Source organism: Canis aureus, chromosome 9 (genome assembly GCF_053574225.1).
Source record: "Canis aureus isolate CA01 chromosome 9, VMU_Caureus_v.1.0, whole genome shotgun sequence".
Classification (NCBI taxonomy): domain Eukaryota; kingdom Metazoa; phylum Chordata; class Mammalia; order Carnivora; family Canidae; genus Canis; species Canis aureus.
The window spans coordinates 4,911,482-4,936,982 of NC_135619.1; the positions used below are offsets into that span (position 1 = coordinate 4,911,482).

Consider the following 25,501-nt stretch of genomic DNA (forward strand, 5'->3'; position numbering starts at 1 on the left):
TGGCACTCACCTCACTGCTATAAGTTCAAGAACGCTTCATCACTTGGAACAAGAGGCCTCGTGCTATACAAGGTAAATGTACTCAGTGCAACTGAATTGTACCCTCACGATGCTTAAATAGCTAAATTGTGAGTTTTTATAGTTTAACACAGTAAAGAAGCAGAAAGCCACACCACTGATGTCACGTCCCTGCCCCCTGCCCGCCCCGCGCTGAGCCGCCACTGACCCACCCTTGCCTCTGTGAATTTGGTCCACCCTTGGTGCGGGCGCCTGAGGGCCTGGCCAGCCCCACCGCCCCTTTTGGAGTTGTCAGGTGTGCCCGGCACAGGGCAGGGTACAGGGCGGGCCACCATGCATGGCGGCCCGTGGGCCACAGCCTCCCAGCTCCAGGTCACAGGGTTAGCCCCTCGCTGGGAAGACAAGTGTTTGCAGAGCACCTGTTGTGTGTGGCTTTCCCCTGGGGGAGGTCGGAACACTCCAGAAGGCTCTGGGGCTGAATCCTGAGGGCAGTGAAGGGCAAAGTTGGATCCTTGCCCACGAGGAAAGAGCCAGGAGCAAACGCCCTGGCTGGCGTTCCACCCGGACGGACCTGGCACCGTCCCTTCCTCAGCTGTGCCGCCGAATCCTCCGTGTGCCTGTGGCCCGCGTCCTTACGTGTTGTTATAAGGACACCACCCCTGCGGTTCTGGCTTCACCCCAATCAGTCCGCGCGTTAACTCGATGGCCTCCGCAGAGACCCTGTTTCCAAGAAGGTCACATCTGCGCATACCGGGACTTAGGGCTTCATCATATATGTACAGGGGACGCGATTCGACCGTAACAGGTGGATGCTTTATTATCCCTGATTTGAGCTGAGGAAACTGAGGCACGTTTAGGGTAAGCGACAGGATGACGGATGCATGTTCACATTCAGGCATCGGGCCCCCGCCCAGGCCAGCGGGCGGGCACGGCACAGACTTGGGGCAGTCCTGGGAGCGAAGCCCGGCCACTGCTCGTGGGGCACGGGCTGGTCTCGCTTGCCTGACGCGCGTGAGCCGTGCTCTAGGACGTGGACGCTGTCTGGGAGGCTTCCCTTCAGGCTCCCGCAGGGCAGGGCGGGGGATCCGTGCAGCAGGAGGCCTAAGGTCCCCGCCACGTGCCCCCAGGCCTCGGCCCCCTGGGCTCTCCCTCCCAGATGGTATTTCATAAACATTTATTGATCTCCCAAGTCGTGCGCCCTACTGTGCTGGGTCCTGGGGAGACTGAGGATTGGGCCACGCCCTGGGCCTGGCATGCGCGGGCTCCCGAGCTGCGTCCGTGCCGTGAGCAGATGCCATCCGTGGATGTGTCAGATGGAGGGATGTGGCAGGGTCCCAGGGCTGCGGCAGAACAGGTCAGATTACAAACCAACAAGAGCTTTTACAGATTGACGATTTTAACAGTAAAAGGGTGTCTGGGCCACTATGCCTGGACCCGTGCTGGGCCCTGGTGCCTGAGGGCACAGAGGAGGGACTGGCTGACTCCGTCCTAAAGGTTGCTTCTTTAAAAAAAAAAAAAAAAAAATTATACCTGAGAGACCCAGAGGGAGGCAGAGACACAGGCTGAGGGGGAAGCAGGCTCCCTGCAGGGACCCTGATGGGGAACTTGATCCTGGGACCCAGGATCACACCCTGAGCCACCCGGGCATCCCATCTTAAAGGTTTCATGTGTGTTCTGCAAAAGACATGTGGCCCATGTGCCCGTGGGAAGGCAGAGCCACTGTGGAGCCACCCCCCTCCCAGGGTGCCAGGCTGGGAATGCCTGCATCACTACGATCCCCCCTTGAGGGATTTGCAAGCTTGATCTTGTCCTGAGGTTAAGGGAGGTCGTTGGGGCCCTGGCACCCTCCTCTGGTCTGACCTCTGAGGACAGTCAGTGCTGCCCCCACTGCCAGCAGCAGGTGGCGCTGTGGCCACCCCCGGCTCCGTTCCCTGGCCCTGACGTCTCTGATTTTCCCAAGGGCTGCTGGGCCTGGAACCAACGCAGTATTTTTCTTTAAACTCCCGTTTGAAGCATTTATAGCTATCCTAATGGGGAACCGTTATCTCTTCGCCATAAACCAATGATGAATGTAAACTTCTGTTAAAAAGTCACGTTAGCCATTGGGAACAGCATCCAGGATGTTGAAGGAAGGCGAATGTAAAAGTAGAGCCGTTGGAACAAAGCACGGTGGTCCGCGTGTGGCCATCCCGCTGCTGCCGGGTACTGTCCTGGGCTTGGAGGGCAGGACCGCCTGCTGCCCCCCCGCCCAACACCATGCATGCGGGCTTGGGCCCAGAACGGCTCCTTCCTCTTGCAGGTGGAGGGGCTGAGCCCACGGCGGGAGCCAGGCCTAGGAGCCCAACCCTACCCCCCACCACCACTTGGACACAAGGACAACCTTAGGAAGCTGGACTCGAGTACAGCCACTTGGTGTCCTGGTGCTTCTGACACTTGAGGAAGCTCCCTGTGGTGGCTTGAAGCCGACAGAGCACCCCCTGGGGCAGACACAGCCTGGGATGGAAGCCAGGAGTTGAGAGGGTGGACGGCAGCCACCACGGGCAGTGGGCCTCGGCCAAAGCACTTAGCTTCTCTGGGCGCCGTGCCTGGAGGGTCCGAAGCAGGATGAGGGACGGTGCTGTGTTCCCCTTTGGTCAGCCCTCCCACTTAACTGAAGGCACAACCCTGCAACCTTGCACCTCCCAGGGGGCCCATCCACCATGGGACAAGGTCTTGGGCAAATGCTTTGGTACCTCTTTGTCATCAGCACTGGACAACACTGGGTCACCCTCAGTCTTGGGTTGCCTGTGTGCCATACCAAGCAAGGTTCTCATAGGCCCCAGGTTCTTGGGTGAAGGGCCCGTGGCCCTGGTCCCGCCTCCCTAAGGCTGAGACAGATCTGGGCAGCTTGCCTCAGCTCCCTGTCATGCTGGGATAACCCTGGTCAATTAAATGTCTGATTCGGCATCTACAGCCCAGAGTCTCCCATGTCATTTTGCCTCAGATGCTGACTGTACATTAGAGATAACACCAGCTGCCGTAATAACCCCTGCAGTCCCCACGGATTGACAGCAGAGTAGCTCAGTTCCCCTGAAGGCCTCGGCAGGTGCTGGGCACTGCCGTGGGGCCAGGCCCCCGTGGGCAGGCGCGGCCCCCACCCTCAGAGAGCCTCGTCCTGCCTGACAGGGATGCTCATCCAAGGCCTTTGTCTCTCTCCTCAGTACTGTACCTGGAAGGCTCTGTTCTTGTGTTTGAGGACATCTTCAGACTGATTGCATTCTACTGTGTCAGTAGGTGAGTAGAACTGCCCCACCGAGGGGCACCTGCATGCGGTCAACACTCATGTACCCTGGGTGGGGCGAGGGCCCTGGGGAGGCCCCCAGAGGGGAAGGTCCAGCCTGGAGCCCACACAGAGAGGGGACAGCCCCTGGCTTGGCCCTGGTGACCTTGAGGGTGGTGTTGGCTGTGCTGCTGTGTTGGTCTGGCTTGTCAGGACCCCTCCCTCGTCACCTCCTGCCCCCGGTCCACTGCCCCCACCCCTGCTTCCTGCGCTACAGCTCCAGGACACCGGGAGTCCCTTGTGGGCCTGACCTGCCCTGTCCCAGGGATCACAGAGGACACTCCCTGTGGGGATGGCAGGAAAGGCTGATGCCCCACAGTGACACAGAGCCTGAGATGATGAAGATGATCAGTGGCTGCCAGGTAGGGTAGGGACTGGCCACCGCCCTCAGAGCCTGAACTGGTTTTAGATCCATGGGGATGTACAGATACCTCTGGACCGTAGTGACACCAGCTGCAGGAGCTTGACAAGGGCAGGCCAGGGTGGCCTGGGGGTCGGGCCCATGACCCATCTTTGCTGCCTCCAGTGAAAACCGCGCCTGGCCTTTCGGCCAGAACCACCATCTTCCAGTAATTCGTCAAAATGACCAACACAAAGGGAAAGAGGAGAGGTACCCGCTATATGTTCTCTAGGCCTTTTAGAAAACATGGAGTTGTTCCTTTGGCCACATACATGCGAATCTATAAGAAAGGTGATATCGTGGACATCAAGGGAATGGGCACTGTTCAAAAAGGAATGCCCCACGAATGTTACCATGGCAAAACTGGAAGAGTCTACAGTGTTACTCAGCATGCTGTTGGCATTGTTGTAAACAAACAAGTTAAGGGCAAGATTCCTGCCAAGAGATTAATGTCCACATTGAGCATATTAAACACTCAAAGAGCCGAGATAGCTTCCTGAAGCGTGTGAAGGAAAATGATCAAAAAAAGAAGGAAGCCAAAGAGAAAGGTACTTGGGTCCAACTGAAGCACCTGCCTGCCCCACCCAGAGAAGCACACTTTGTGAGAACCAATGGAAAGGAGCCTGAACTGCTGGAACCCATTCCCTATGAATTCCTGGCGTGATAACTGTAAAGAAAATAAAAGACCTCAGGAAAGAAAGAAAGAAAGAAAGGAAAGAAAGGAAAGGAAAGAAAGACAGAAAGAAAGAAAGAAAGAAAGAAAGAAAGAAAGAAAGAAAGAAAGAAAGAAAGAAAGAAAGAAAACAAAACGCGGAGCAGCCCCCAACCTGGCCAGCCCCTGCTGGGCCCCGACGGGCAGCACAGGTGACGCGGTGACCGCGGCGCCTGCCAAGGGCTCTCAGGCGCCCTGTTCCCTTGTAAACTGCCCCCAGCTCCCGAGAGACATTCCCGTTGCGCAGGTGAGGCAGTGGAGACGAGGAGGAGGAGGTGGCTCAGTCACAGCGGGGTAATGGCAGGTGGACAGTCGAAGTAGGTGGAAGCCCCAGGCCCGCGCCCTTTGTGCAGCCGCCCTGCCAGGTACCGCCCGCGCCGCTCAGGCGACCTGCGCGGCACAGCGCCGAGGCCCCAGGCCCTCCCTGCCCCGCGAAGCTGTCGTCTCCAGAGGGGGGCCGCCTGGGGAGACCCCACGCTCCGCGGGAGAAGGGCCGCAGCGCCCAGATCCTGGCCGCTTTCCTATCTCTCTGAGGCTCCACGAGCACCTCTGTGAGAAGGGGAATGACGGTGCTGGTCGCGGCCGCGGAGAAGGGGGGGACGCAGCGCGCTGGCTGTGCGCCCGGGGGTGTCTGCGCCCGTTTCTGCAGGGCGCTCCAGGGCCTGGTCCCCAAGCTCACGCCGTCATCTCCCACCTTCCCGACTCGGCTGCTGCTTCTCTATGTGGCAGCAAAGCGGGTGACTGTTTACCCACCCTCCACGGCTCTGGGAAGCGATGGGCGATCACAGGGCCCAGCGTCAGGTCAGCAGACCGTGTCAGCGCCAAGGCCCCCTGTAAGGGGTGGGCTGTGGGGGGAGATCCCTGGGAGCCGGAGGCCATTATCCAGCTGCCACTCCACCTCCCCTGGCTCTGCTTACCTCATCCAAGGAGGTAGCCAGGGTGGAGCGATGCAGCGCCAGGGGGCTCCTTTGGAAGCATGCGGTCCCCCCCTCCCGCCCCCAGGCCCCCCATCCTCCCACCAGGCCCACCATCCCCCCAGGCTTCCCACGGCCCCCCCTAGGCCTTCCCATCCCCCCAGGCCTCCCAGGCCTCCCATCCACCCCACCCCCAGGTCCCCCCAGGCCTCCACGCCCCCCCCAGGCCTCCCCATTCCACTGCCCCCAGGCCTCCCCAGGACCCCCATCCCCACCCTGGTGTGAGAAGGCAGGGCTCTGCTTCAGCACGCTCACTCCAATGCTCCAGGCAGAACGGTGGCCTGGGGTGAGGACTGCAGAGGCTTCCCACACCCAGCTGGACCCCCAGTTGCCCAGGGAGCTGGTGAAGACTATGGATCCTGGGGTCCACCCCCCAGACGGGCTCCCAGCTCTGGGTGGGTGGGCTCCATCAGAGCTGAGCCCGGCACTCCCAGAGGCAGGAGTTAAGGGGACTTGCCCCCAAGGAGAGAGCAGGGGCAGGGAAGGGGAGCAGAGAAAGAGCCTGGCAGGAATGCCATTGATCGCAGATGCAGATGCCATCCCAGCCTTAGCAGGATCCCTGGGAGCTTTCAGGAACACAGGAGTGACCTTGGGGTCACCCACCTTAAAGCCAAGGTTGCTGGGCCTTTGCACCCCCAAGCCCACCCCTCCCTAGGGGGCAGAGGCATTTGTGGCTCTCCGTAGGGGGGCCATGGGGCAGGCATGAGGCTCCAGCAGCCAGGACAAGCCTCTGGGGGTTACTGGTGGGAGGATCCGGGCATTCTCATAGGAGAGGGAACACTGGAGACCAGGCTACAAAGGGCAGGAGGAGAATTCTAGGCAGAGCAAACACCACAGGCAGAAACCTGGTGGTGGGAGGTTCCGCAAACTGCTGCCCTGGGAGAAGCAGACACCGGGGTGGAGATGAGAAGGGATGCCTCATATGCGGTGCCCAGGAGCCATGGGGACATCCTTCCTTGGCTGCCGGGAGCCACACAGCTGCTCCCTGTCAGCATGCAGTCCAGCGGAGCCACACAGCTGCAGCAGGTGGTGGGCTCACAGCAAGGGGAGACCAGCCCGAGGCCACAGCAGCCGGCCTCATCACAGCGAGGCCTGAACAATCAGTTGTTGAGGGGTGGGGAACAGAGGAGTCAGGCAGGTGCCGGGCCCCTTTCCTGAGCACCAGCAGCCATGAGGACAAACCCTCAGCCCACCCAGGCCCTGGGCCCTTGCCCTGTGAGGTGGGTGTGCTCAGCATCTGGGCAGGCTTGCTGAGCCCACGTGGGGAGACAGGTGATGGGATGGTGCACTGGGTTTGCCCATGGGGGCAGCATCCCCTTGGGAGGCTGTGCCATCCAACACCAGAATGTTGGGTTTGTTCTTCACCCCCGTTCCTGATGTGAGGCCCCTACAGCCCTTGGGATTTCCTGAGTGATAGGGTATGTTTTGTTTAGTGCCAAGAGCTGACACAGGCAATGCCCCTCGGTGGCCTCAGGATGGACTGGTCCCAACAGACCAGTCGTTTAGAGGCTGGAACATTCAGCCTCACCCACTACCGTCACCATGGTGAACACACGTCGAAGTGCCAGGAGGCCTGCGGGTCCATGGGTGCACTTCCCCTAGACCTGCCCCATGTGCCTCTTCGGGCTGTTCCTAACTTGTATCCTTCACACTAAACCTGGGGAGGAGGCTGTGGGGACTGCCAAGCTCTGGCAGGTTTGTAGGGGCTGTCCAGGTGGCCTGGGACTTGCATCCGGCATCCGACAGTGGGATGGAGTCCTAGCCTGCGGGGTGTGAGTGCAGAACTGAAGTAACTGGTGAGACCCCTGTTGGTGTGTGGACAGTTGGGGAGTTGGTGGCCAGTGTTGGAAAACACCCTGGAGGGGTTATGACATGGGTCTAGGGTATCATGACTGCCTTCCTTTCAGATAAAAAATTAAACCACACTGGTAAATATCAGCAGGGGTCTTGTGTAACTTGGAATAAGTCTCGTTTTGCTCAAGTCTTGCCATCAATTGTATGGTTGTGAGAGTGTGAGTGTGCACCCTGCATCATGGTGCCAGACACACTCTCTTGGGCCGTCCCTCATGCTCAGGGAAAGAAAGTTACAAGAACACTGGCTGGAAACTGAGGCCTCTTAGGGAGGGAGCATGTCCCACCCTGGGGTGCTTGAGCTGACTCGCTGGGGGAGGCGGGTGTAGAATTGGAACATTATTGGAGCATTATTAGGGCATTATTCCATTTTTCAGATTTCTATTTTTGTGAGTGCTTTTCAATGGACTTAATAGTCTATTATGAAAGGAAAAAATATATATGTTCTCCTATACACATGCACACACCTGCAGAGATGCTTGATTTTTATTTTTCTTGTGAGCCCTGCTTAGGGGGCTGTGGCTCCCACTCCAGGCTGTCCATCAGGATCTCCCTGAGAGCTGGTTAAAAATATGGATTCCTGGCCCAGCCCCCGGACCAACTCTGGGAACCCTCATGCATATTCTGGGGATCTGCATCTTTAGCTGCTCCCCCATGGGATTCTGATCCAGAATTAAGTCATACAAAGATATTAGTGCCTGCCTGTTGGGTTGTGACCATCATCACAAAAATTGTAATAATATCGGGGTGCCGGGGTAGCTCAGGCGGTTGAGTGTCCCGACTCTTGCCTTCGGCTCAGGTCATGGTGTCAGAGTCCTGGAATTGAGCCTGTGTCGGAGCCCCCGCTCTGTGGGGAATCTGCTCCTCCCTCTCCCCCTGCCCTCCGCCCACTCCCACTTCCTGTCTCTAAACAAATAAATAAATCTTTTTAAAAAGTAGTGATAATATCATAGCCATAAAGCCTGCAGACACCCAGCCCCAGTACCTGGCACATAATAGTTGTTCAGCAAACGGTCCTCCTGTGGCGACTTTTCTTCGGATAAGAAGCAGCGGCCCCTGGATGAAGGTGTCAGGGAGCAGAGCCAGGAGATGCTCACCATCCCCAGGCCATGGGGGTGGAGGAGGTCCCTGGCGCAGCCTCTGGGATGGAGATGCAGCCAGAGTGGATGGAGGCCCTTCCGTCCACAAAGAGCTCAGAGGCGGGAATGAGCAGGGCACATGCACTCGGGAAATGAGTGTGTGGCTCAAGGAGGCGCCAGAAGGCCTGCGGGGACAGAAGTGAGGAGCTGGCGGGAGACGCAGGGCAGGGGCCAGGCCAGGAGGGCCCGGGGGCAGCGGTCTCAGGCTGGATGGATGGGCCGTCCAATGAACCGAGTGACCATGCAACATACAGGGTGGCCGAGGAGCCATCGGGAACCCGGCTGGCAGGCCAGACACCTCCCAGGTAAACTGAGGAACACAGGCATGGATGAGCACTGAGGGCGCCATCTGGGTCAGGCCTGACCTGCCTGGCGGGGCTGACCAAAGCCTACACCGGGATGTCTGGCTATGTCCCTGCCCGTGTCGCCATCCCGTTAGCCACAGGAAGGGGATGGCTATATCCGGGTGGCACAGGAAGCTGCCCACAGGCCCGTCGACCAGAGAGAGGCAGTGATGCCCCCACCCCCTGGAACAGGTGCCCACTTCTCCGGGCCCCTCAGGGCTGGCACAGGGCTAGATGGGACTGCTTGCTGCCTGGGCCCCAGGGACGTTTCTGGGCTGCTTGGAGACGGTGGCAGCCATCAGGGCTGGGGTCCTCCTCCGTGGGCTGTGGGGCCAGACATGGACACAGGGTGCCCTCCGCTGCTGACCTCTGGCCTTTCCTATTTCCACAGAGATTTGCTGCCCTTCACGCTGAGGCTGCCCCAGGCCATCCTTGAAGCCAGCAGCTTCACAGACCTCGAGACCATCTCCAACCTGGGCCTGGGTAAGTCCCCTCCAAGACTCAGGAGAGGCGGCAGGGCTGGAGGACGTGGGGCTTCAGGGCTGCTGGCCGCCAGCACTGGGGTCCTCTCCCTCCCCAGGCTTCCGAGCCCCGGGAGCCCTGAAGAATCTCTCAGCTCTCTAAGTGACAGGTACCCAGAGGGTCTGACACAGCCCTGTGGGGCCTGGGGCAGCCGAGGCCGGTCAGAATGCAGGCTGACCTACCGCCAGGACGTGGCCTGGGAAGGGCTGAGCCACACGCCCGGACCTCCATCTGCTGTCCGCACCACCCCTGCCCTGGTGCCTGTGCCAGCCTCGTCAGAAGAAAGAGCAGCATGAACATGATGGCAAACAGATGAGGGATGGGTGACAGCCTTGTAACTTGCACAACCCGAGGGACTTGTCCTCTGAGGTCTCACGTGGCCCTGAGGACTCCCAGGGCTTCGTACCTGCTTCGCATTGTCTCGTGTGATCCCCGTGTCCCCACGTTAAAGGTACAAAATCCAGCCTGAGCAAGGCTAAGGAGTGTGTCCCAGGTGGGCCAGGCAGGGAAGGATGGAGCTAGGACATGCACTTGGGGCTTTCTGATGCCTGGACCCCTCGGCTACACTCTGTGACCTTCTTGCCTGTTTTGCCATGGTCAGGGGCAAATGTGAGGCCAAGTCAGCAGGGAAAGTGAGACGCATGGGCTGGGTCCAGGGGTGGGGGGATTCACTTCTAGCAGGAGAGGTCTGTGGGCATCAGTCCACGGCCCTGCTGTGTGGTTGGGGTCGTCTGCTGTGCTGATCTCAGCCTAGCAAGTCCCAGCGCCGTGGTGGGACCAGCCCTCATGGCTCTTGTGACGTCTGCAAGATGCCCTGTGTTTGCAACAGCCGTCAGGAGACTGAAAATATAATGGTCCGTTGCTTACCCGACCTGGAGAAGACACAGCCTGCCTGGAGTCCTCTGGTGAGGTCATGGGGGAGGAAGCACACGTGTAGCATTGGAGTGCTGCTGAGGCCTGAGCCCACAGCCAAGAAGGAATTCTTGGAAGGTCTTTAGTGCAACAGGCTTGTTTTCTGAAGCCTGGGGACAGGACCCATGGGCAGAAAGGTCTGTGAGGGGTGTGACTGTACACCCGGGAGCTGGGGGAGCTCAGGACCAAGGGAGGCACCACCAAGGATGTTCCTAAGTGAAAGAAGAGTCTCAGGGTCATGGAGGCCTGGCCCTTGTCAAGCAGCCATTGCTTTTCCTTCTAGGACGGCATCATGTTGAGACAGTCAGGAGCTTCCCATGTCACACTCTGCCCATATCAGGTCCTTGCCAGTGTGCGGCAGATCACAAAGAAACTCAGTTTCGCTTACTTTCCCTTCTGCCTGTTTCCCACATGGTTCATGGAAGGGAGGGACTGTTAGGGCTCCAGGAAATCATGTGTGTGGGGCTCTGGAAGTTCGACTGTTGATAAGAATGCTCGTTCCTTGTCCATCACAAAGACACTGGTCAACCGATGGAGGCTCCTTTCTGCAGGGCTGCAAGCTCTGTCGAGTTAACCGTTTGTTTCTCCCATCCCCTGTTTTGGGGCAGCCAGGGGTGCCTGGGGAATATCACCCACATCCCACCTGGGGTTGCAGAGTGGGGCTGGGATTCGTGGGTGTCAGCTTGCCTCTCTGCTCCCTTGTCACTGGGACGGGGGGTTCTGCTTTAGTTGCGCTGACTGATGGCAGGGACCAAGGGTTTCACAGGCTCACTCTTAAGTGGTGAATTGAAAACACGAGAGGGGAACTGAATGGGCTGGAAGAGGGAAAAACGAACAAACAAACAAGTGGCCCAAATAGTCCGTTAGCTGAATCGACCAAGACCTGTAAAAGCAGAGGAGCCTTAGTGGAGGATGGCGGCCTGGCTGGCGAGCTGGCCTTGTGACCAGCAACACGTTTATTCAAGATTTTGAAGGTTGAGAATGCCTCAGCAATCGGAGCTTGAGTCAGCACTTGCTTCACAAAAAGGAAAAAAAAAAATCACACACCAGGCAGGTGTCCTGGACTGTACTTCACCCACAGCAATCATATGAAACACGCAGGATGAAGGAATTGTGTCAAGGACCCCAGACACACTAGGCATTGTGCCCTGAGCATCTCCAGCTGTCTAGACAGGCATTCTCCTGACGAGGAGCTGAAACCCACTCACACTGGGGTAGATGAGGGGGACTTGGTGAAAGGACACTGGGGACTCTCCAAGAAACACAGCAAAAGGTCAGCCAGGCTTTGCAGCCTTGCTGAGAACTGCTGGTCCCTGCACCCACCGCCTCCTACCATGGGGCCCATGCCAGCCCCACTCCACCCACTGACCTTGCCCTTGGATACATCGTGAAGCTCTGAGTTCCTATCTGAAGTGTCTGCAGTTCAACTTTTCTGGAATTCTCACTTTTTACAAAATAAGCAGAATGTGATAAATGTCCGAGTCACTGCAAAGCCCCAGTGCTCAGGCAGGAATGATGTTGCTGAAACAGAGATATTTATTTGCAGGGTCAGCAGCATGTGATAGATAACTTGGAGGGGTTGCTCATTGCTCATGAGCTGACCTCAGAAGGTCCAGGATGGGCCGTGGAAAGGCCAAGGATACCAAAGAAGTAGCATCTTGGGACCCAAAAACTAATACAGCAAGAAATCCAGGATTAAACCACATGCATTCGATTCCAAGTGCAAGAGGAATGTGGAGAAAGCAATAGGAGGTAACAGTTAGAGGTGTAGAGGGTCTCACACATGTTTGGGGCATATTTCTTTATGTGCTTAGTATGTTTAAAATGTGTCTGGAGAAAGCACATGCTCTACAGCTCTTGCAAGTTGGCATATAATTTGCTTTTTCCTTTACATTTCACAATGAGAAAAACTCCATCAGCAGCCCCAGTGTGAATGACAGCTTAGTATCCAACAGCCTTTCATACCATGAAAATACTTACTCACTGAACTCACTGGACTTTCAAGCTGTTTCCGTGGCAGCCGGAACATCTTGCTACATTACTCATCTCCTGTCTGTCCCGCCACTCCCCCGGGCTCCCTAGGCATGAAGCCTTTGCCTTTGGAGCCTTTGGCCTGGTGTTGGCCTGGCCCAGGCAGGAATGATGTTGCTTGTGAATGATGTTGCTCCCTCTTGTGGGAGCAGATGCCTGGCAGGAGGCATCCCCGGCCGAGTGACAGGATGCTGCAGGGCCTGCAGAATGTCCACCTCAGTCTGGGACAGCGACAGCCCAGAGGTGTGAGGACACAGGTGCCTGGGGATGTCCACCTCGGTCCAGGTGCGGCCCAGAGGCATGGGGACACGGGTGCCTGGGGATGTCTGGCCACTGAGCCGAGGGCACCCCAGCTCTGCCAACTGTAGCGTTGGGTGGCTGTTCCGCTCCCCCCCCGCACTCCAGCCTTGGCATCCTACAGAGAAAGTCACCTGCTTCTCTTATATTTTTGCACAAAGGCCTCCTCTGCCCCTATGGCTCCCCACAGCCCCCAGGTCCTGGGATGCAGCTCCTTGATCCCCAACCCCATGCCTGCCCCCACATACCTGCAGTGGCCTCAGCATTGAAGCTGCCCAAGCAGAAAACTTATGCCAGAGCATAAGCCCAGGCCTGTGTCAGGGCCTGGAGCAGTTCCGAGCCACCTGGGCTGCAGGCCTCTTGCTTGAAGCCCCAGGTCCGTGCTGGTCCTACCAGGACCCACAGGCGAGCCCTGGAAGGTGGGTTCTTTTATTCTGCAAGATGGACCCGCTCTACTGAGGCTGGCTGGCACTCCTCGGCCTCCTCTGTGCCCTCCTCCTCTTTTCCTCTCCTCCCTTGGCTTGGGTCATCCCCGAGTTACCATCATAAGGGAACATTGCCTGCGCTCCATGCCTGGGAGCCCTGCCTATCACTCTGGGGAAGCCACTGCACACGTGCAAGCCGCGGGGCTGAGCCAAGGGTACCTTGGGTGCTGCAGATCCCCAGGGATGGAGCGTTGTTGCCACCCTAGGGAGGCTCACAGTATGGAGGGGGTGGAGACAACTGGACAGGATCTAGGCTGTCCTGTCCCTGTGCTGGTCACTCGGGTCGGGGTGCACAGCAGCGCCGGGGGACCAGGGAAGCATATGTGAGGTCCAAATGTGCCAGAAGTCTCCACCCAACAGGTGACATTTGACTGAAGTCACGAAAGCAAGAATGAGCCATGTAGGGAGGGTCAGAGGAGTCCCAGCACAGGACCCAGGACTGGCCAAGCCTGTAAGTGGGACAGACCCCTGAGTGCTCAGGAAGGAGTGAGGGGGTGAGGCTGGGCGGGACGTCGGGGCAGATTCCACAGGTGTTGGCAGCAGGGGCCTGCCAAAGTGCCCAGCCTTGTGTCCCAGGGAAGAGAAGGAGGAGGGTAGCCATGGTCACCGTCTCGGTGAGCAGTGAGGATGTGCAGGCGTCGGTGGGCAAGGCTGTCCATCATCTGCCTCGTGGCTTCTATCTTGGCCCACAGGACGGTCCTAGGACTTAGGGGTGAGCCTCAGGGGGCTCAGCTCACACGCGGGGCTCTGGCCAGCTCCACATGGAGTCGGACTGGCCCTCCTTGCTGGGAGCACGTCCCAGGACACAGCTGGTCCCACGTGGACAGGGCTGGTGCTTCAGACACAGACCCTCGAGGCCAGATGGCTACATGCCTGGTGCAACCACCTGGGAGAGTGTGGCCGTGAATGGCTGTCATCCCTGCTCTCGTCCCTGCTACCGTGGAGACCGCGGCCACGACCCCGGCCACCCCACACAGCACCTCTGCCCAGGGCAGGGCTGAGGGGAGCTGGGCCCATGCTCCCTCCTGGTGAGGTTCACGCACACTCTGGGTCCATGTCCCAGCAGCACCGTGGTCCTCTGACCTTGGGTAGCACCCCCACACCCTGGCTAGTGAGGGGCAGCAGCCCCCATCCCCGGGGCACCCCATCTCAGGGCAGGCACACAGGGCTGAGGTTCCCCTTCTGTCATTGTCTAGAGCCCACGGTACTCTTACCACATCCCCGCTGTGGGGCACACAGCACGCTGTCCCTCTGACCCTGGACGGTAACTCCGATGGGAAGTGTTGCAAGTTCCTGGGGGAGGAAGACACTAACCCCAGAGGCTGAGCAACGGGCATTACAACAAGCCTGACCCAGTTCAAATCCTGGTTCTTCCACGCCACCCACCTGTGACCTTGGCACCTTGTTTCATCTACCTGGGTTTCTATCTCCATGTCTTATGGGGACATCATGGGGACTGACACTGAAGGCCTGCGGTCAGGAGGCGATAACCTGACTCGGGTCAGCCAAGTGGCCCACAGAGCTGGACCCACCACATGGAGGCTCCTATGTCGGTCCTTGTGGATACTTCCAGCAGAAGCATGGAGCTCTGGATGGGGGGGATGGCCCTCAGCCCATAGAGACCCTGCACTATTGGGGCCTGTGATGGGGGCCCCACCACCCACGAGGACCCTGCACTATCAGGGTCTGTAAGGTTGACAGGCTGAACAGGCTGGAGTCTCAGCTGCTCCCTGGGAGGGAGGAGGTGCTCATGAGCCTCATGTGGCCTGTGCAGTGTCTGAAGTTGTGCCCAACACTTTGTACCCTTTTTGGAGGATCCTGAGCTATTCTCCACGGGGCTCAGTACCCAGAGGCCAGGAACCCCTGAGCCACCTGGGCCCTTCCCACTGGGGTATCCCGGGCCAGCCTGGTGCTGACCAGCCTCATCTGGATGGGGTCAGGCCTGGTCGGCGGCCACAGCCCCAGGTGTCTGTGAGTTAGGCAGGACGGGAGACCCAGCAGGGCAGGGCCACTGCTGTGGACCCAGCGCCCTTAGCCACACGGACACACAGACACACACAGACACACAGAAGGTGGAGCCTTCTCTGTTAACATGGAGGTTCTGCAGCAGGACCAGTGTTCCCTGTGTGCTCACGGCCGCTGCACACCTCATTCTCCCTGCACACAACTGCTCTGGTGGCCAGGGCAGGCCCCAAGCACCTTCCAGGGGAACCCCATTCCTGAGATGACTGGACAGAGGCCTAAAAAGGTCAAGGCACCTGCCAGGGGCATCCAGCCGGCAGCAGCCGAACCCCTTGCCCTCTGCACCCTGAGCCACAGGTGCCCCACGGTGGCTCTCCAGCCCAGGGGCGGAGCTGGGAGCTGGAGGGCAGCCCTGCCCCCCACCGCCCCAACGGGGCCCCACCCCCAGCGCCCGGGAGGATCCTACGGGGCTTCCCCTCTAGAGGCAGGAAGTGGCGGGCGAGGTTTAAACCGCCCAAGAAGGAAAGAGCCCCAGGGTGAAGCCTGCGCCCAGCAGCCCTGCCCCCTCCCGCCACGGATGCCACCCACAGGCAGGGGCCTGGCCTCCACACTGAGCAGCTTCTCCCTGTCTCTACAGGCTTCTGGGACTCATCGCTGAACCCCCGGCGAGGCAGTGGGAGCTCCGCGGAGCCCCCGAGGGACCCGGCACCCAGAGCACCCCCGGCCTGCGGCCTCAGGCCCACCGCCCGGCCCGGGAACTGCTCGTGTGAAATCGAGCTGTCCGTAGGAAACGACCGCCTGTGGTTTGTGAATCCCATCTTCATCGAGGACTGTGGTGGCGGCGGTGCCCTGCCTGTCGCCCCGCCGAGCCCCGGAAGCTGCCCCACACGCCCGCTGCCCCCCGCCTCCTGCGCTACCTCACCCACCTCTAGGTGGGCCCCGCGCCGCCCGGCACCCCCTCCCCCGGCGCCCCCTCCCCCAGCACCCCCTCTGCAGCCCAGCGGCCCCCAGCGGCCCCCTCCACCCCCAGCTCTGGTTCCCGCTTGTCCTTTGCCCAGTTCCTCCCCAGCAGCTGCTCCCCCGCCTCCAGAGGCCCTTCCTCCCACACCCCCGGCATCTGCCCCCCACCTTGCCCCCCATGCCCCAGGCCCCCCAGACCTTCCAAGCCAAGCACCCATGGCAGCCTGCGAGAGGCTCTCACGGCCCCCGACAGGCCTGGGCCCCCTCAGGGAGGAAGAGATGAAGCCTGGACCGGCCCCCGGCCCCTTGCCGCAGCCCCCTGCCCCTCTTATCCCCGTGAAGAACCTCCCGGCTGCACCGCCCAGACGCCGCATCTCTGAGAAGGTCTCCCTGGAGGACCAGGCTGCTGGGAGGGTGGACAGGACGCTGCCTGCCGTGGGGGAGCAGCCGGGGCTTCCCAGGGCGCCCGTGCTCAGCCCACCTCCCCCGGGGACATCGGAGCAAGGTCAGGAAGTGGTGGCCCGAGCTGGTGACCCGGGGAGTGTGCCAGAGCCACCGAGGAAGGTCCGGCAGCCCCCAGTCCCGCCCCCCAGGAGGAAACGGATCTCCCGGCAGCTGGCCTCGGGCCTTCCCGGTCCTGTGGAGAGCACCGAGTCCTCCTCCATGAAGGACGAGGCCCCCCAGAAACCCACACCGGGTGCGCCCGGGGAAGGCCGTGGCCCTGCGTCCTGTGCCAGGACTCAGAGCCCACAGGCCCAGGCCGGCAGCCGGCCCCAGAGCTCTGCAGAGTTCAAGGGCTCCCTGGCCTCCCTGTCCGACAGCCTGGGAGCGTCGGCCTTGGCCGCGGACCAGGATTCCTACTCCACCAGCAGCACGGAGGAGGAGCCCGAGCACCTGGGCGGTGCTGGCAAGAAGAAGCCCTCCGTGATCCTGGGCAAGGCACGGCACCGCCTGAGCTTCGTCAGCTTCACCAACGTGTTCCACGCGTTCCTGTCCAATGACCGTAAGCTGTACAAGAAGGTGGTGGAGCTGGCGCAGGACAAGGCCTCCTACTTCGGCAACCTGGTGCAGGACTACAAGGTGTACAGCCTGGAGATGATGGCACGCCAGACCTCCAGCACGGAGATGCTGCAGGAGATCCGCACCATGATGACACAACTCAAGAGCTACCTGCTGCAGAGCACCGAGCTCAAGGCCCTGGTGGACCCCGCGCTACACCCTGAAGAGGAGCTAGGTCAGTCCTGGGTGCACTGGGTGGGGGCAGGAGCGGGGCATCCTTCTGGGCACTCAGCCTTGCCGGGAGCCACTCCCTCTGTGGTCCGGCCTCTTTCTCCAAGTCCTGCCCTGGTACCACTTAGATGGTAGAAGGATGCGAGCCGAGCGAGGCTGTGGGCCCCCACCCCCATCCCCACCTGCCCAGGGTGCTGTGGTTTCATTAGGGACCCGCATGCAAGGAGCAGTGAGAGGCAGAGGAAGGACTAACATGTGTGGCCGCTGAGGGCCAGGCCCGGCCTGGCCTGTGGGTCTGGGAGGCACCGGCACCCAGAAGCCCCCTTGCCCTGTGCATGAGGACTCAGCCAAGGTCACAGCAGAGCCAGAGGCTCAGGGACGGCGAACACAGGGCCCTGCCAGGGGTCACCACAGCTCTGGCCGCAGAGGCTCCTAGGGCAGCAGGGTCAGGACGCCGGCCTGGATGGATGGGCAGGAGCAGGCTCAGGGCTTGAGGCAGCCGCTTGTGCCCTGCTGTTGAGGCTGGAGACGCACACGGGGAGGATAAGGACTTGGGGCAGTGGCAAGGCCGGCCCCAGGCCCGCACAGAGGGGAGACCCAGCCCCCCGGGGGAGGGGGCGGAGCCACAGAGGCTTCCCAGGACTTTCCGTGCTGTCCGCCTAGGCCCCGAGGATCACCGTGCGTCAGTAGGTGGGTGCAGACCCTGGCTCAGCCCCTCTACCTGTGACCCCACCATCAGAGCCATAGTCGGTCTGTCTGTACACGGGCATCCGGGGCGTGTATGTGGCACGGTTGCTGTGAGATCAAAGCCAAGTCAGTCGCATTCCACTCGTGGATCAGGATGCCTCTCAGAAAAGATGACATTTGAATAGTGAAGGAAAAAGTCATGTCTGTAGTTGTGCAGTGGCTTCCTCGGGCTAAGGGAATAGCAGATGCAAAGGCCCTGAGGCAGGAGCAGGCGTGGCCAGGCAGCAGAGGCCAGGGTGGCTGGAGCAGCATGAATGCAGGGAGCAGGCCAGTGATAAGTGAACACAGCTTCTGGGGTGGGGGCTGACAAGCTGCGGGCAGACTCTGGCTTCTGCTGTGCACAACATGGGGGTCCTGGAAAGCCGCACCAGGCCCTGTGAAGCATTGGGATACCAAGTGCCGGGCCCCGAAGGCTCGTGAGCCATGTCTGTGCCGTGTGCTTTGTGCGGCAGTACCTCCCTGCCACAGGTGCTGGGCACACCACGCTGGGTGTGCAGCGTGGCCTCGGGCGGTGGGGTGGCACGCCCTGTAGGGCACGGAAGCCTGGGGCGGCGTCCCGGCTGCGGGGTCCTTCACGCTCCCCTCTTGCCCCACAGAGGCCATCGTGGAGTCGGCCTTGTATAAGTGTGTGCTGAAGCCCCTGAAGGAGGCCATCAACGCATGCCTGCGGGAGATCCACAGCAAGGACGGCTCGCTGCAGCAGCTCAAGGAGAACCAGCTGGTGGTCCTGGCCACCACCACCACGGACCTGGGCGTGACCACCAGCGTGCCTGAGGCGCCCGTCATGGAGAAGATCCTGCAGAAGTTCACCAGCATGCACAAGGCCTACTCGCCCGAGAAGAAGATCGCCATCCTGCTCAAGACCTGTAAGCTCATCTATGACTCCATGGCCCTCGGCAACCCAGGTAGGCAGCAGCTGGGGAGCTGCGGTGACCCTCACACACTACAGGGCTTCGGGAGTGCACAGGGAAGCCCTTGGGTGTCCAGGGCCTGTTGGGGTGGGAGTCCTGCGCACCGGCGAGGGCTACCTGGGGGTCAGGAGGGTGGCAATTGGCCGCCGCGCTGCAGGAGGCAGGGAGGCCCCATGTACCGCACACGTGTGCTGATCTGATGAGGACAAGATGCTCTGTGGGTGTCCTGGGGCCGCAACCAAGAGCCCCTTGCCGGGCGCCCGGCACGTGCGCGTTGCTCGTCTCACAGTCTGGAGGCTGGAAGTCTGAGGCCAAGGAGTTGCGGTGTCACACTCCCCCTGGAACTTGGGGCAGGGATGCATTCCAGGCGTCTCCCAGCTTCTGGTAGCTCCTCGGCTGGCCGCCGTTCTCCCTGCGCACACACACCCGTGTCCAAACTTCCGCGTTTTATGAGGACATTAGGGGTCATCCCTCCTTCACTGTGACCTCATCCAAGCTGATGTCATTCACATTCCCAGAAACTGAGGGTTAGGACTTGTGAATTCCGGGGGGGACACCATGCAGCACATGACAGCTGCGTACATCTGTCACGTGTAGGCTTGGCAACAGCCGGTTGGGGTAGGCACATGGGTCGTCGGCCCGGGGTGCAGGTCTGGAGGCTGGCTGGCCAGGGATGGCCTCGCTCAGATGTGGGGCAGTTGCTGGGCAGTTGACCGGCCAGGAATGTGGGCTCCTGGGCCGCACATTTCTGTCTCTGTGGCAGGTGGGCCTGGGCTGGACCGTGGCTGCAGTTGGGTCACCTGGGAGCAAGGCCTGGCAGGGGTCTCAGGCCCGGGGCATGACAGGCATGATGCCACCCCGACCTTGGCACTGACATGCTGGCTCATGGGGCAGCGCAGAGCCAAGGGCCTTGGTGGGAGGAGCTGCAGACGTCGTGTGGGCCCAGATGGAGGGAGCAAAGTCACGGGGGCTGTGTCGTACCGGTTTAACCAGGGCATCCCTCTAGACAGGCAAGAACAGGCTGCACCATGGTTACCCCTTAGTGAGCAGAGGATCAGAGGTTCTGACCCATGATCACCCTGGCGGCTGGATGCCCTTGTTTAGTGAGCAACCTGCGTGAGTTTACCTGGTCACAAGGAGAAGGATGGCAACCTCTGTCACCACACAGACCTGGATTTAAATTCTTGCTCTGTCGCTTACTCTGTGTGACCCTGAATGATCTGCTTAACCCCTTGACATGTCCTTTCCACACGAAGGAAGACATGTCACACAGGGGACACTGGGGAGTGTCATGAGAAGCCGTGCTCAGTCACTTGTGAATATCAGAAGGGATGTATGTAAAATGTCAACCTTGGTGCCCAGGATGCCACAGGCTCCAGCCATGGCTGCTGTCTTAGGACAGGGCTCTCTCCATCTGGCCGTGGGCCAGCAAGGGTGGTGCAGGGTCCCCTCGCCCAGGAGAGCGCCCACACAGCCAGGTCCCAGCCCTGTCCGAGGTTGGAGTCACTCATCTGAGGTAAACTAACCTGGGTCCAACTGCGGTCCGAGGATGCACATTGTTCCCTGAAATCAGGTGCTGCGCTCAGAACTTCCAGCTGCTGCATAGCCTGACGTGGATCAGACAGTGAGGTGCACGTCCTGGTGTCATGGGGTGGGCGTCAGGCCGTGGACCCGCCGTCTTATGCACGTGGGACCCCAGAGGGCAGTGGGGCAGTGAAGCTTGTGAACTAGCAACCAAGGTGTTTCAATGTGTAGATTTTCCCCTAAAAGTCCCCAGGGCGGTAAGAGGAGGGGCTCAAGCAGCCTGTAGAAGGCCAGCATGCCCAGTCCCAGAGGTGGCACGTCTCACCACAGCAGCGTGACGCTCAGGGCTGAGACCCCATTGTGGCAGGTGGCAAAGGGCTGGCCAGGACCTCTTGGAAGTCCTCAGAGCAAGGCAGCCCAGATGGACAGAACGGAAGAGGGGGCCGGGGGCATCTGCAGGGTGCAGAGAGGGAGCGGCAGTGCAGCTGGATGGCCCCAGAGTGGACACAGAGCCTCCCAGGGAGAATGGACAGGCTGGCCTGGGACCTCAGAGGGACGTGGAAGAGACAGGTGCAGGCCTCCTTCCCAGCCTGACTGTATTCCGGGTTCTGAGGTGCTTGGAGCCTCAGTTTCCCCCTGGGGTAAGCAGGCACAGCCATACCCCTCACGGGGCTGCGGTGACAGTGGATGCAGTCTGCAAATCTGCATCTAGCCCAGAGGCTGGTGCTTAATCAGCACAGTCACCGTCCCTATCAGAACCTCCAATTCGGAGAATCTTTTCCTCTTAGGCAGTGCCAAGTCTTGGGGTAAAATCAGGTCAAAGGGCTCTGTGGGCCCTGAGACATTATCAGAGACATGGTTTGGGGCCTGAAGAGGGCATTCTCGGTGAGCCCTAGTTGGCTCAGGAAGCCTTGGGCTTCCTGCAGTTACATTTTTTTTTTTTTTTAAGATTTATTTATCTCCTTGAGAGAAAGTGCATGCCTGTGAGTCCGGCAGGGGCGGGGACGGGGAGACAGCCATCAGGGTGACTCTGCACTGAGTGTGGAGCCCACGCGGGCTCGGCCGCACCCTGAGGCCATGCCCGGAGCCGGACCCACGAGGCGGACGGTTAACCCACTGAGCCCCCCGGGCGCCCCCACGGTGCTTTTAAACATCATGTCTGAGAGGTGGCTTCAGCTGCCAGGATGCTTGGGACGGGAGCTGACTTACTGGAAACCTCCACCTCCGGGAGAGCAGGGAGCGGGGAGGGAGTGGCTGGTCTTGAGGGAGCGGATGAGCCCACACAAAGCCCAGGAAGGGACCGAGGCTCACGGGGCAGCAGAGGCCCAGGGCCTCACGGAGGACGGCAGGACTCTGCTGGTTCACACGCAGCAGCGGCCACGGGCAAGGAAACGGCCAGGCATTCGGGCCAGGCCAGGGCTCGGTGCAAGGGCCCCCCACCACGCCCCCCGCCGGAGCGAATGCGTGTTCCCCTCCCATGGCGAAGGACCCCAGCGCTTCCAAGCCACCCCCCTTCCTGCCCAGCCTCCGCTCCTTCTTCTGGGGGTCAGAGGCTCCCGCCAAGGGGAGCAGGGCTGTGGGCCGTGGGAACCTGAGCTTCGGAGGTGCGCGCCACTGTCGTGACTCACGGGTCCTCCGCAGAAGTGTAGGGTGCGGGTGGTCGGGCTGCCGTGCAGGACGCGGGACGGCTCAGGCTGGAGGCAGACATGCGCCTGGCCTGGGCCCTGAGGGGTCTCACCTCCCAAATCTGGTCCTCTCGCTTCCAACGTGGGCCTGCGAGCGCATCGGGATCCAGACCGCGTAGGGCATCAGGTGCAGCCAAGAGTACGTGTGTGTCCGACACGTGTGAGGTGCAGGAAGGGCTGCCTTGCCGCCACTCAGCAGCTTCCATGCCGGGTCCCCGGAGGTACCCCGAGGCCGCCCAAGGGGCATGGTGCCGGTGGGGCCACAGCCCGGCTCGTCCCCATCCTCCTCGTGGAGTTCCACGTGGGATCTTATTTGAAATGACCAGTTCTGCTGCTCGATATTCTAGCTTTTAATTGATTGATAATTAATTAATAGAAAGGGGTGGGGGAAGAGCCAAGACAGGGAAAGAGAGAGAATCTAAAACAGGCTCCACACCCAGCTCAGGGCTCGATCTCACAACCCCAAAATCACAGCCTGAGCCAGAACCAAGAGTCGGATGCTCAACCAACTGAGCCTCCCGGGTGCCCCATAAATATTTTAGCTTTTAAACCTTCCAGGGCACCTGGGTGGCTCAGCAGGTGAGCGTCTGCCTTCAGCTCAGGTCGTGACCCCAGGGTCCTGGGATCGAGTCCCACATCAGGCTCCCTGCATGGAGCCTGCTTCTCCCTCTGCCAATGCCTCTGCCTCTCTCTGTGTGTCTCTCACGAATAAATAAATAAATAAAATCTTTTATTTTTTAAGATTATTTATTTATTTATGTATTTATTCATGATAGACATAGAGAGAGAGAGAGGCAGAGACACAGGCAGAGGGAGAAGCAGGCTCCATGCCAGGAGCCCGAAGCGGGACTCAATCCTGGGACTCCAGGATCGCGCCCTGGGCAGGTGCCAAACCGCTGAGCCACCCAGGGATCCCCTAAATAAATAAAATATTTTTAAAAATAAAAATAAACCTTCCATTTGTAAATGACTTCAACTTCACAGACATTAGGAATGGAAACACCACCTTAGAATGGGGACGTCACCTGCCCTCTGTGGGTTGTCAGTACCTTATTTCATTGGCTTTATCACCGACACACTCTTTGGTGCACACATGATGTCTTTCCTGGGCCGTCTGAGCATGAGTGGCCTATGTCTAGGCCCTTTACCCCTAAATGCTGTTCTCAGAGTCGAGCTATTCTCTCTCATGCCCATGGTGACGTCATCGGCTCTGTAAATTCACGTCCATGCGACAATTTACCAGAGGCACCGTGTACCTGGGGATCGCTGAAGTGCACCAGGCCCTTCCCGGCCTTTCCTCCTCCCGTTGGGGAAACAGGTGAGGGGCAGGTGTGGCCACTAGCTGTGGGGTGTCCTTTAGCTGGGGACACTGAGGTCTTGTAGGAATACAGATTTCCCACCCCACCCCCCACCTTTGGTTCTTTCTATTGAAAGTTCCTCATTTTGTGTTTGTCAGATGTTTCCTGGTGATTAGATTGAGGTTATGAGTTTTCAGCTCCATCCCGACTGACTGTCCAACTCCCTCTGGCTTCGGTCTGGGGGATCTCAGGACCAGGCCCTGTACCCCAGGCATTCCACTCACCCCTCCCTTTGGCCAGAGGCTTCCCGAAACTTGCTGCGCAGAATGTGGTCTGCGGACCAGCCACCCTGCATGGAAGCCCAGAGCTGCCAGCCACCCAGGGAGGGCCCTGCCTGCCGCAGCACTGACCACCCCCCAAAACAGCCGGCGGGCCTCCCTTTGCACTGCAGCCCCACCCTCAGGAGCCCTGTGACCTGTGTGCCTCCAGGCACCACATGATGCCACAGAAGTAGCCTGCAGGGTCCCCAAGGCCTGGCTGCTGGCCAAGCCTGCAAGGGCCATAAGAAGATGCCTCAGCACAAGGCGCGGGCCCAAGTCAACTGGCTGGACCATCCTTCCGAGAGGGGTGGTTGCTCCTTGTGCCCAGGATACAGAAGGGCCAGGATTCGGAGCCAGAATCTTACTGCAAAGCCTGTGCGTTTACAACCGTGCCCAGCAGCCAGCCCAAGACAGACCTCAGGGCGCTCGAGTGCTGCCCCCCCAACAGCAGCAAGGCTAGGGCCGGGTTGGGCAGAGCGGGGGTTTGCCGAGGCCGATGGCTTTTGGTAAGCATGGCCCCCCGTCCCACAAGTGGCCGCCGTCGTGGGTTGCCCATGGGCTTCCCGAGGCCTAGTGAGGGCAGCGAGAACTTCTAGAACTGTTTCTCCTGTCGCTTTCACAAGCCAGTTACTTTCACCTTCCCCAAGTCTAAGAACAGACCTTCTGGGCTGGCCCTGCTGTGGGGGACAAACAGAGGCAAGGCCAGGCCCCGCCCTACACTGCAGGAGGAAGGAAGGACAAGTGTGGTACCTGTACACACGAGGTCCTTTCTCAAGAACCTTCTTTCAATACAGAGCAGGCAATGGGAGGGAGCAGTGAGGGCCCAGAGGCCCCACAGACAGCGATCAGACAGGAGGCCCTGGAGCCCCTTGGGGAGCCCTCACCATTGTCTCCTGGCAGCCAGCACAGAGCCAGTGGGGAGTCTGCAGCTGCTGCAGGTGGGGCCTGAGGGTGGAAGCCAGAGCCTGAGGAGCCTGAGACAGGGACCAGGGCATGAGAACTGACAGGAAAGTCAGCCTGTTGGTTTTTTTTTTTAATCTCTGTTAAAAAAAATATCTGATTTCTGATGACAGAAGTCAGTATTGTGTGTGGTTTATTTTTTAAAGATTTTATTTATTTATTCATGAGAGACAGAGAGAGTCAGAGACACAGGCAAAGGGAGAAGGAGGCTCCATGCAGGGAGCTCCATATGGGGCTCGATCCCGGGACTCCAGGATCACACCCTGAGCCGAAGACAGATGCTCAACCGCTGAGCCACCTTGGGATAACTGGAAGTCAATAATGTTTATTGTTGAAAAAGGCAATTAGTGTTTTGGTGGGTTTGTTTCTGGCCTTTTTAGAAGAGCCATAGATGGGTAGGTAAGTCGACAATTAGTTGAGGAAAAAGGCTTGCTGGTCTGACAGGTAAACCCTGCAGTGTCATCCAGAGAGAGCTGATTTCTCACTCTAGCCCAGGTGAATGGAGGAGGGCAAGGCTGGGCGTCGGCTGTGCTCCATGTGGTCATCCAGGGATCTAGGTGGAGGGAGGTTTCATGAACTCTCCTGGGCAGAGAGAGGGAGACACAGACAGAGAGAACGTAAGGGTCAGGCTGGAAGCAAAACATAACCTTGATTTTTTTTTTTTAGATTTATTTATTTATTTGAGAGAGAGAGCACGCACAGGTGGGGGGGACAGACAGAGGGGGAGGGAATCCCAAGCAGACTCCCTGCTGAGCATGGAGCCCAACATGAGGCTGGATCTCACAACCTTGAGACCATGACCAGAGCCAACAGCAAGAGTCAGACGTTTAACTGACAGAGCCCCCCAGGCGCCCTGATATCCTTGCTTCCAAACCCCCCACCAGGAGGGGGTTCAGGCCC

General features: G+C 59.5%; 1 protein-coding gene and 1 pseudogene across 2 annotated transcripts in view; both read left to right on the plus strand.

Annotated features, from left to right (window-relative positions):
* Positions 1 to 25,501, plus strand: part of RIN3 (Ras and Rab interactor 3) — a 104,762-nt gene that overhangs the window by 61,357 nt on the left and 17,904 nt on the right. For both annotated transcript variants that reach the window (XM_077908538.1, XM_077908539.1), the window contains 4 exons: positions 3,219 to 3,291; positions 9,149 to 9,240; positions 15,604 to 17,160; positions 18,500 to 18,808. In XM_077908538.1, the coding sequence (XP_077764664.1) occupies positions 3,219 to 3,291; positions 9,149 to 9,240; positions 15,604 to 17,160; positions 18,500 to 18,808 (2,031 nt within the window). The remainder of the gene's footprint in view (positions 1 to 3,218; positions 3,292 to 9,148; positions 9,241 to 15,603; positions 17,161 to 18,499; positions 18,809 to 25,501) is intronic.
* Positions 3,308 to 4,443, plus strand: LOC144320249 (large ribosomal subunit protein eL21 pseudogene; annotated as a pseudogene).